At 32.4% G+C, this 12,092-nt stretch overlaps 2 protein-coding genes across 2 annotated transcripts; one reads left to right on the top strand and one right to left on the bottom strand.

Moving 5' to 3' along the window:
- Nucleotides 1–1,784: 1,784 nt before the first annotated feature.
- On the top strand, nt 1,785–3,767 carry LOC110384182 (uncharacterized). The gene is made up of 4 exons (XM_021345329.3): nt 1,785–1,981; nt 2,298–2,428; nt 2,836–3,289; nt 3,627–3,767. The coding sequence occupies exons 1-4, from the start codon at nt 1,961–1,963 to the stop codon at nt 3,690–3,692; spliced, it is 672 nt and encodes a 223-aa protein (XP_021201004.3). The 5' UTR covers nt 1,785–1,960; the 3' UTR covers nt 3,693–3,767.
- LOC135116751 (uncharacterized) lies at nt 3,694–4,772 on the bottom strand. The gene is made up of 3 exons (XM_064034286.1): nt 4,705–4,772; nt 4,546–4,619; nt 3,694–4,153 (listed from the first exon to the last, which is right to left on the bottom strand). Exons 1-3 carry the CDS (start codon nt 4,726–4,728, stop codon nt 3,694–3,696), a joined length of 558 nt encoding a protein of 185 aa, XP_063890356.1. The 5' UTR covers nt 4,729–4,772.
- Between the last annotated feature and the right edge of the window lie 7,320 nt (nt 4,773–12,092).

Here is a 12,092-nt window from a genome sequence, read left to right as displayed (position 1 = left end):
TGTAAATCACTTATTTCACAGGCGCTGAAACTGAAAGATATAAATAAGTAAAAAATATCTAATTTTAATTTTTGTTTTGTGAAGAAAAATAATAAATGTGAATTCGAAGATTTTATTACACTGCAGAAAGAGAAATAATACCTAAAATATCGAACCGAAAGCGCCGCAACTTAATATATAGCAATTTGATACTGAGTGTTTTGCTCTTAGTTTTGCTAAAATACATAGGTAGGTTAATACTAAATTGCTGAAATGATGTGAAAACTGTGAAGATAAAAATGGATATGAAAAAAAATCCTACTTCCTACTAATATTATAAACGCGAAAGTTTGTATGTATGGATGTATGGATGTTTGTTACTCTTTCACGCAAAAACTACTGAATGAATTTTAATGAAACTTTACAATAATATAGCTTATACATCAGAATAACACATAGGCTACAATTTGTAAACATATTGTTCGAAATACTAAATCTGCGCAGACGAAGTCACGGGCACCAGCTAGTACTTAAATATTATCCGATGCCTATGTATGTGCCTGTATCCTAGAATGACACTAGGTCATAAAGACATGGATAATTCTGGATTTTTTTCTTATTAGAAATTAATACAATAGAATTATTTTGTAGTTACCTATGTACTACGATAAATGCTTGCCGAGTCTGAATTCACAGACATTTCGCTTTGAGGCCGACTTCAAGGATAAATGATCAAAAAACGGTTCCTCGATTTTTCCTCTTTTGTTAGGAAATATTTTAGTTTTTATTTGTCTTCAATATCAGCACGTTTTCTGCGTTCATCAATTAGGTATGTTATATAGTATAATTATTTCCTGTCTATCTCTGTATAAACCAGGTTTCGACTAGTCATCTTCAATTCCAATAAATATATTGCAATTGAATGTCAGTACAGCTCAACAATATGAGTTAATAGTAATGAGGAAAAACGTAGGTTGTAGGAAACTTTAGTCAATGAAATTTTCAAGTGCTAATGTTACGCGCACAGCCACAAGTTATCGCACATACATATAGACAAATTATTTCGTAAATACTTGACTGACTACTACTCTACTGAACTGTTCAAAATTTGTGTATTTTTAAAAGTACACACACATAGAAATAAGTTGTTGTTTATTTGCTTAACCAACCCACTTATCTATAATTGATCTTATATGGTTTTTATAACTTCAAGCTCAATACGAGGAAAATATATAGGTACATAACTTATAAAGATATATTTTTGCTAACTGTACCTATTACTAACTGACTTGAACACTTCGGATTGTGGTCCAGCAACGGTGATAATACATACATATATCCTTCCTTATATCAGCAAAACCATTTTTTGAGTCTAAGCACGTCTGTATACTCTACCGTCATAGAACGGTACCTAAGAACTTGGGTTTCATCCAAAGAACGTAGTATTTTTAACCGTTGTCGCGTCGCGTAGGTTGTAGCGTAAATATTTCAGGAACACAATAGGTACAACGAATAACATTGAACAAAACTTCCTCTTAATACCTACCACATTCGTGGCATTTATATTTTCAAGAGAGACCTAAAGATACTTTTGTACTTTAAAATTTATACTTTCTACAGCAATAATAATTAGTTATTTTATAACACATTTAGTAAACCGTTATGCCAATTCATACACCACTAATAAAAATAGCAAAGTGTGTATTCAATTCGATATTACAGAATTAGGTACTCAACCGATCTCAAGTAAGTAATTAAGTTGGTACAAAAAATATATTCCGTGATGTTCTTAGAACAGATGAATCCGATTCATTCGTGGTTCAGATGCGTAGTGTTGAAGCGTAAACAGAAGAAGCATAAACTAGTATAAATAGCATTTTTTAATCTTTTCCTCATACTTAAAGATCTTGGAAGGTATAATAGTGTTGTTTGTGGTTTGTGTGTTACTTATTGAAGTCATTTCGGTATTAATTGGGACAAAATGGATAAAACTTTTGTAAAGGTAAGTAGAAAGCTTAATGCTTAAAGCTGTATTGCGTATTTGCCGTTATAATGTGTTATTTGTTGTTAAGCTAAAGCATCAACATAGCTCGATTATTTTTATAGAAATAGATATTTATAATATTACTAAATGCATATCAAATAGGTACATGGAGGACGATGAAAAAACCAACTGAGTATTCTAGAACTTTGCTACAAAGTTAGCAAAAAAGCTTCGCTCGGTCCAGTTTTCATGTTATGTTAGGAAATTTCCTCTTAACTATACCTATAAATAGATTACACTTTTAAATGTTGGTTGAACGTTTTTCTGTTTTCAGTTCATAACGCTCTGGATGATGTATATTGCAGTAACAATGAGCATGCCTTCGAAAGAAACTAATGAACATTTATATTCAAGGCTTAAGAGGACACCAGCGGACTTCTCTCTTTTTGGAATTAATCTAGGATCGTAAGTTGTTATACTCTATAATTAAATACCTACGCGAAATATTTGATAACCACTAATCGTCATTACGTAGATTTTATATTACTACCGTGAAGTTTTTAGTTTCCAATCTTATTACCATTCATAAAAAAAATACCTTAAAAAGCAAATTGTATATTTTTACATAAAATTCGATTCGTGGTTAATTACGGCTAAGAAGGTCAACAAGTTAACGGAATAGACAAAGAAAATTCATAACATAACACGGATATTTTAGTTTCTTACTGTGGTTTTTCACTTTCCGGTAATGATTGTTCATTTTTTGACGCTGGAATGACAGCCACTAAAGAAACAATCTTTTCCAACTGATAAACATGCAAATATCTACAACTGTGTTGCTATACTAACTAATAAAAATCTCTTATTTACAGATCTCTTTCAAAAGCCAAAGAATCTTTCAGCAGCATTGGAAATATATTTTCACCGAATCAGGGAAACAGATATCAGTATGATCAATCACTGCCACCTTATCAGTATGATCAATCACCTTACAGAACTGTGCAGAATCCAAATATAAGACAGCCAGTTTATGCCGCAAACGACAATGGTTTAACAAGTTCCATAAATCAAGATAGATACCAAACTATAAATAATAATAATAACGGACAGTTCCAAACAAGAAATCAATTCAATGCCCCTGTGACTGACAGATATCAAACAGCCCAAAATGTACCTGAAACAAAAGATGAGATCACACAAAGCAAACCCGAAATTGATAAACAGTTGTTAAATTACATATTCCAGTCAAAACCTAATTCCGGAGATACGACCACAACTGTTGATCCTACTTATGACTTTACTACTGAAACTGGTGAATATGAGAATGTAAGTAATCAAAAGATTTTATTTAATGGCAACCCTTTGCAACATTATGTCGAATTACATTTGCAAGCAATATCAGCTAGCTAGCTACGCCATAATTTTTTTGAAGTACTCAGGTATACAAATACTAAATGGTACTTGTCCAATTTAGTTTCCTTAACGAAACGGGCTTGCTTGTTATCAGTCTTGAGAAGTAAGCTCGTACTTAAATTATTCAGACTTCAAAAATGTATTAGGTACTTATTTTGAAAACTTTCATGAAACTCCTCAATTTGATTAAACAGGTCATTATATTGAAATAATTAACAGTTTTGTTTACTACTTGTTTATTACATTTCAGACTACAATGGATGGCCTGGAGATAAGAATCCCTCCAGCTCCAGTTGTGGCATCACTTTTGGGTTAATCTAACTTTTGGCTCTGGCGGCAGCTTCAGCAGCTTTCTTCTCTTCTTCTTCTTTCTTTATTTGTGCTGGCGTAGGCGCGCACCTCACATGGCAAATCTCCGTATGAAGAAATCCGGCAAAGAACTTAGAAACGTCTTCCATAGTATACATCATAAACTCGACGAGTTTGTCTCCATTGGCATCGTATTCCTCATAAAGCAGGCTTTCAACTTCCGCTAAAGTTGGGTCACTAGATTTTTTGCCTCTCCGTTTCCTTTTTCTCTGACGTAAGGCAGTCGGACTGTTAATGGTAACAGTAGTTCTTCTGATTTGAGTAACGTTGGCGGGTAGCGTTTTAATATTAATAATTTTTGATTCTTGCGGCATAGTTACACTTGAAACGTTGGTTGGTATTGTGCTGTTTGTATCAGATGCGGCGCTACTCAGAGCAACTACGCCCATCTTGGTGTTATTTCCATTTCTGCAAAATACCATAATTTTGAATTTTTACTTCAACATTACAATACACCGAATGTATCCTAGCAAAACTCAAACCTTTGACAAACTTTAACTGTTAAAAAGGAAAAGCTAGAAGTTGTAATTTACAGTTATATTTGCATTCTGTAAAGTGCATTATAGAAACCTAGATAGATTTATAAATAGATTAGATTTACAAAGTTATACCTTATTATACTCGTAATATTGATAGTTTATAACTTAAACATATACGTATGGTAAATAAAAAATATTATTATTTATTGAGATTTTTTACTGACACCTGAGCATGAGTTAACCCATTTCAACAAAGCCCTAAGAACAGAGTTCCAAATTTAGATGGATAAACATTTAGTTTAGGACTATTTAGGTACTTACTCCTCTTTAAATCCAATTGTAGTCGTAGGTTCAGTATTGTTACAATGGGCAGACGCAATGACAATGCACATAAACTGAAAAAATATATAAGTAATAATTTTTACAAAATGATCATAAATACTCCTCGGGCTTAAAAAATAATATGCATTTTTAACTTACGAGTAGACCTTTCAGAACCAACATTGTAAATGCATGTTTTGATTGGTTTTACTGATTACTTAATTAATAAGCATTATATTTGAACTGAACAGTTTAATGTGCCATAAAAATAATCAACAACAAGGATCATTTAGTCGCCACTTAACCTCGCTTAATTTGAAATACCTAATGGACTCATAATATCAACAAACCTATTGTCGAAGAATCCCGGTCTTACAGACTTTAAATCCTAAATCTGGATTTTACAGCATAAGCAATAACACTCCTTAGAACCATACTTATACAATGAAGTTTAATTAATTCATATCTACAATAGCAATATTTAGTTACTTATGCAAATTTATTTAAAATCTTATTTTAAAAACACTGGCAGCCTTACTTATAAACGTGAATTAAATATAAGTAATACTTAAGGTCTGTTTAAGTAAAATCTTACTTATAAACGTTGCTTAAACATGTCTTAACTAACATTTAATCACTATTTACTTTTAAGTAGTGATTAGTTAAAATGTTGCTTAGAAGGTGATTAGAGATTTTATAAGTAAGGGGGTGGATGTGAGAGGCAGAATTAATCGCGCTATTATAGTAATTTATTATTTGTAGCTTTATTCCACACAAAGGTGTTTTGCTCATATAAAAGTAGTAGGCCAGTGAAATTAAAATAGCATTGCTACTCTTTTGTCATAGGAGTAAACTTAATCGAACTCAATTATATTAATCATCATCTCAGCCATAGGACGTCCACTGCTGCACCCTTAGATCTCCACAGATACCTGTTGGAGGCGTCCTGCATCCAGCGTCTTCCAGCGACCTTTATAATAATTGTCGCCAATTACATTGCAGACAACATTTTCCAAATATTTTATTACCATTACTGTAACTGACAGTATGCAACATGCACATCTAAACTTATTAAGTAAATCTATACTAATATTATAAAGCTAAAGAGTTTGTTTGTTTGTTTGAACGCGCTAATCTCAGGAACTACTGGTCCGATTTGAAAATTTCCTTGTTAGATAGGCCATTTATCGAGGAAGGCAATAATCTACTTTTTATCCCGGTACGGGAAGTAGTTCCCACGGGATGCGGGTGAAACCGCTGGCAGAAGCTAGTCTACGATATACGTAGAAGTGTTCTAAGTTGACGATAATTATAAAATTATCTACAAGGACTATTCTGTAGGAATGCAGTTTTTATGTTCTGGTTGGTATTTTGTTGGTGACTATTGATATTTAATTTGCTGATAATTTAACATTGAATCTGCTTTGTAGTTGCATAATGTAGGTAACAATAATAACGACAATGGCGCTCAGGTCAAACACTACACCAGAGCTGTTCTCGAACCTAAGGCGATAAGCCAGCAGTGCGGAATAGTTCACAAGCATTTGCACAGATAAAAATGCATTCTGTATTTCCTCACTGTTTTAAAATCAACCAGAAAGCTAAGGCGCAGAATCTATATGCACGTGTTCTCCAATTTACAAGCGTATCACCACTATACCAACTTCTATGCTGTTTTGTGAGTTATACCTACAAAGCGATTTCGAGCAAACCCGGGTCTTGCAATTGGCACCCCGTGCACAGCTGTCGCTATTTGTGTATGCCTTCCTGCATGAATATTTACTGTAGCAATTAGAGCACGATTTTATTTATCTGCTTTGCTAATGCATTAAGATCTTATGTCTGCATACTCATTCGTAACGAATAATTTAGTAACGGGATCGATGATACAATTGCCGATTTATTTTATAAACCTAACTTATTTTAGAGATACCTAAAAAAATGTTTATGACCTATTAGCAACTTTACATATCACACTTACATGTAGTTCAGATGGGCATTTTTTATATACGTTAAATATGTAGGCAAAAGTAATTAAGTTACGCTGCAATCTACAAGGGTCATTTCCGTAAAGCCTGGTTTGAAAAAACCACTTGCATAGTGTAAGAATTTTATTGAGGCGCGTCAGCTGTGATGATAACAAGAAATGCCTCGTACCTTACTACAGGAATAGGCAATTAATTGTGCACGTAACTTACCTTTATTGGTAAAATATTTTATTTAATACTAGCTTTTGCCCGCAACATCGTTCGCGTGGAATAGTGACTACCAGCAGATTTTTTATTTGACCAATAGATGGATTTTTGTAATAAAAACTATCCTATGTCCTTTCTCAAGTTTCAAACTATGTCTGTACCAAATTTCACACAAATCGGTTCAGTAGTTTAGGCGTGAAGAAAAGACAGACAGACAGACAGAGTTACTTTCGCATTTATAATATTAGTTTGGATAAGTTTTTTTTGGCAACTTAAGTAAATAAACCTTATCGAAAGTTTTACAATTACATTGTCAAAGCAAAATAAAACTTACTCTAAAATTTCTCATCTTAAAATGTACTAATTTTCCGTTCAAATATGACAAAATTAGTTTGCTTAAGAGGATCCGTCTCTTCCCAATTTGTCTATAAGATAAATGTTAGAATCAACATTGGGAAATTGGACTTTCATGCGTCATTCTTATTAAATAAAACATGATTCGAGTTTTGACAATGATGTAATTATTACAAAAGTATTGTATCATATCTTATAGACGTAGATCATTTATATTTTGTAACAATTACTCAATCCCTTATTATCCACGTGGTTGGTGTGTAGATACCATCAAAATATTTTCCTTTTACTTTCCTTGAAGTTTGAAATAAAGTCACGTTTAGGTCATAAAACGTAGCTAACACTAGTAGTAGAAAAGTACTACATATTTATAATTCAAAACGAAGGGTAAAAGCTACGCAATAGATCAGGGAAAAAGTTTTTCAATAATATATTCGAAGACCGTAACCTCAAATAACCATAACTCTTTTGAGGAAATGTTTGCATACAATAGATGTAGTGTCAAGGACACATCGGGTCATAAATACCTAATGAACATAAATACAATTGGATAACTTTTACCTGCCGCTCACTTTTACTTTGTGTATATGGAAAATTATGTCGTAATATTATTATGAAATCTCAATTTATGTGTTAATTAAATAACAGGGTTCCTGCCATTATCCTAATAACACCTATCAATCAACGCCACGCACAACTGGCAATAAGTTTCTCAATAGGTATGTCACCTGTTCCCCTTTTCGACAGTTATGCAGAACATACCACGTTATTTCGTTTTTTTTTTTCAAGTGTATTGTGAACGTAGGTTGGCCCACTTGGACCATGAGCCATTGATGGAGAATGTGCGTTCAGAAAAACCAGCAATCTTTTCGAGTCATTTCCCCTAACTTATACTCATATTCCACAGACACCGTTAGCATTTGATGTATGGGGAGAAAGTAAATAAATTGAAGTAATACATTATTTATTTTAATTTTTCCTCGTTCCTGAATCATTTTAATATTTATTCACAGCTTGTGTTACTTACTGTTAGAATAAACCTCCTTTATTCTGTGCCTATCAATCATGCTCTGTGACATAGATTAGCAGTCATTTCTAACAGTCTGGTTAATAGTTAACATGATACTTATAATTCCAGACAAAATTGCATCTATTAATCAATAACCTCGTTGACCCCTTCGTTTCCAAAACTAATAGTTTGGTAAGAATATTAAAAGTCGGCCTAGATATTTTAGGCTACGGTTATTCTTTTTATTGCAAATCGTAGGACTATATCATCACATCAGGACCATATAACAGACTTTTTTGATAGAAATTGTAAATGTTTATACTCCAGTATTTTATTCAAATTAATAAAATACTGGAGGAAATCGTACTTAGTGTCTGCAAAGGCCATTTCGCTTACTTCTTCAAACCGTATATTTTTAATATATAGTTGATGGTATGTTATAGTGTAGTCTCACATTCCTATTAAATGACACATCCATCTGAGGTATCCTAATGAAATTGCCATGTTTTTATAGCAAAACTAGAAGATCCTGTACAACGTGATGTTTTATTTGACATTACCATTAGTCAGTATACACGTCCTACGTTTATCGCATGTCATCATCATCGTCATAACAAGAGTGTAGGTACTTACTGAAATTCCATGAGAATTCATTAACGTAATTAACTCTACATGTTTTGGTAAGGAGGTATAATGTTTTTATATTTACGTTTTAATATCACCACCAACGTTTTGCCCGGATTTTAATTTTTCAGATTGAAGATGTGATAAGATGAGTATGATATGATCGGGTTAACGACCTTTTGCGTTTGTATGTACAAAGACTTTGGCTTTAAAATTAATTTAAATGTGGAAAACTAAAACCTAATTAGCTGTTAAGTTTATTAAAATCAAGTGAGGATTATAAATAGATTGATATAAAGACAGTGCTCACTACCTAAACAATTTGGTAATTAAAGTATACGTATAATATAATAATAAGGCAGGTATTGTATTATGTTTCGAGATAATTATGTATGTTGCTTTTTGTGTATGCAAATATAGTTCCAATTACTTCATAGTACCTATGTTGTCACGTTTGTTGCCTTATCAGACACATTCATACATAGGTATCTACCTCGCATACACTATTGTCAACTTTACACTGTCTAAACTCACTCTGAAACTCGTTTTCATTTCTTGACTCCTTACTACCAAGGAAAAATACCTATGCCTAAAGCTTAGGTTATGTGTATATTGAATTGATCCGACATTCGTCCGCTGAGGACAAAGTTTTATAACCTAGTAGTTAAATAAATTAAATATATTGAAATATTCTATTTCCCAATAAACTAATTAATTAATTATTACACATAAGTACCTACAGCATTATATACATTGAAAATAAATCCGTTTCTTAATCCATAACATTTTTCCGTTAGTCAAGTTTAAATAATTCTCCAATGTTTATTCTTCTTTGTAATCGCTACAGTGTCTACTATCGTTTCAGAAAGTATTATTTTTTCAGAGACTTAATATTTTTGTCACAACTTCTGAGAAAATTATTCAAAATCACAATAGAGAAAAATGGAAGGAAACTGAAGAGTTACTGAAGAGAGAGTTAGTTAGATTATGGTAACGTTTTATAGGTAATGGTAGGGAAATTGAGTATCTGAGTATCGGCTCATAAACACCAATACAACACAAAAAATGGATGGCATGAATAGATAACAAAGCTATTCTCATTAAAAGGAAAGAACATATTTAAAAAACACTGCTTAAAAGCGCTATCTAAATTCAAACAAATCAGTTTATCATGACTAGTATAGATACCTCATAAAACATTCATAAAATTAAAATTATTGATCTAAATGATGAATTTATTTAAATTCAAAGTTCAAACTATTAATGTCACATAAAAATCAAATATTTCAATCAAATTAGATTAAAAACGCACCATTGAATAATAAATATTATTATCTAACTCTTATAGGTCAGTATGCAATGTATTGCGAAAACAGGCACATCTTATAATCATTGGCACGTTCATACATCAACATAAAATACATAGTCATTACCTTTATTTATGTTAAACAAAGACATTTTAGGATATTTATGTATTTAATGTGATTATAAGTTACAGCACTCGTGAATATTAAGAGATTGGTGCAACAAATTAAAGTTTTGAATTGTGTGTAAAACAAAAGGGTTCTTCTATCCATATTCTCATTCTTAACTTCAATTAGGTATTATCACTACATTACCTACATACATTCAAAACAAAAAAGAAGAGTGCGTAAGTTCGAATACCAGTGACTGAGAGGTATATAATTATTTTTAATCATTTATTGATTTTTACAATTTCGAACATGAATTATTATTTACTGTGACAGTAAAAGATACAGCATGAATGTGGGTTACCCAAAAGTGGAATCGTATTCTCTCACTGGATGACACCTACGGCGTATAGTGGTCGGCAGTAGGCCGGTATTATCTCACTCCCTTATTATCTCTCGTAAATGGATAGGCACCTCAATATGCTTTTACCCAACCACCATTTCCTTGATAAGCAAGTACGTAAAATACAAATTTCGTTAAATCATCCATTGCACGTGCAAGTTAGCATCTACTTATCGCTATTCAAGTGAAGAAATGCGTCATCAGTAAATAAATAACGATGACGTAAACACATCAATTTGAGATTACAAGTACCGACCAATAAATTGTTTTTTTAAGGAAATAAATATACGGTTCCCGTTACATACATGTTTGCAAGTGACCACATAATCTTTATACAAGTTATATGGAATTTGATAACATTTGATTTTATCTTTATTGTAAAAGTACCTCAGAGACAGTTTCAAAAAATAAGCTTTTGCTAAAGCGACTGGTTATTCGCGAAAACAGCCATTAACATGATGCGAGTATTATAATTATTACAGACACAAAATTAGAACACACAAAATTGACAAATAGCAATACCAAAGGTGAAGACGTCAGAGTATAGGAGAAACTTTCATCTGCAGAAAATGCAAAAAATATTTGCCAATGGAAAGGTCATCTTTACCGATAAACACAAATGTTAGTCTGTTTGTCCGTTGTTGTTATATTGTTGTAAAGTAACGCATGATATGCTTTTAAATATGATTTTAAATAGTCGATAGAAAAGGAAGCTGTCGAAACGGATATATCAGAGATTTTATTTTCATGTTGCAGACAAAGCTCTCCTCTCTGAAGCTGATGGGAAATAATTATCTAAAGATAGACATAATATACCTAGTACATTTTAATGATAATGATTTTATAACATACATGAAGCACAATAATAAATAATTTGCAATTACATAATTTACAATGTTGTTAAATATTAAGGCTAGATGAAAATTCTCCAAGTTTATTGCTGTGCTTACACACGAAACCTACATAAATATGCACTTGTACTACTTTTATTCAACTAAATTTTGTTGCCATCGGCAGGCCTCCGTCACTCCATGTACTTGCGCGCTATAAGTGCCTACCGCCCAGCCGAGCGGTCTCGGTCCGCCGGCGGATCAAATTCAGTTGCGGTTTTCACAAGCGAAGCGCGTGCACGCCGTTCAATTTTTAACCGACTTCTAATAGTGCTGTTCGTTCGTACGCGCATTACGATGCCGTGTGGTGCCTTATGTGCTGTAACTTTAAAGATTTTTTTATTTTACCTACACACTGATGTATATAATTATGTTTTATCTAGGTTTCTTCTACAGTCAGCACCAATAGGTATATAAAACAAAACAAACTTACAAAAATAATAAAACAAACTTTAAAAAAAGAGAACCGACTTCAAAACACTAAACCGTAAGAAATAATATATTTTTTGATGTCGGTGCTTTTTCGATTCGTAATTACCAGCTGTTAGCACCAACATAAAAAAAAACAAATTATTTCTTACGGCTTTGTGCCTTATTTGAAGTCGGTTCTCTTTTTTTAAGGCTTTTTTTTCATTTCTAGTGAACATCTCCGAAGATCAT

The sequence above is a fragment of the Helicoverpa armigera genome, chromosome 4 (genome assembly GCF_030705265.1).
Source record: "Helicoverpa armigera isolate CAAS_96S chromosome 4, ASM3070526v1, whole genome shotgun sequence".
Lineage (NCBI taxonomy): Eukaryota > Metazoa > Arthropoda > Insecta > Lepidoptera > Noctuidae > Helicoverpa > Helicoverpa armigera.
This window is presented reverse-complemented; position numbering and strand designations above follow the sequence as displayed.

Bases quoted from the DNA above. Each gene is read 5' to 3' on its own strand.
- LOC135116751 (XM_064034286.1), bottom strand. From the start codon at position 4,728: ATGTTGGTTCTGAAAGGTCTACTC. The intron at 4,620-4,704 runs GTAAGTTAAAAA...ATATTTTTTCAG, and splicing joins TGGTTCTGAAAGGTCTACTC to TTTATGTGCATTGTCATTGC. The intron at 4,154-4,545 runs GTAAGTACCTAA...GGTATTTTGCAG, and splicing joins ACAATTGGATTTAAAGAGGA to AAATGGAAATAACACCAAGA.
- LOC110384182 (XM_021345329.3), top strand. From the start codon at position 1,961: ATGGATAAAACTTTTGTAAAG. The intron at 2,429-2,835 runs GTAAGTTGTTAT...TCTTATTTACAG, and splicing joins TTTGGAATTAATCTAGGATC to ATCTCTTTCAAAAGCCAAAG. The intron at 3,290-3,626 runs GTAAGTAATCAA...ATTACATTTCAG, and splicing joins AAACTGGTGAATATGAGAAT to ACTACAATGGATGGCCTGGA.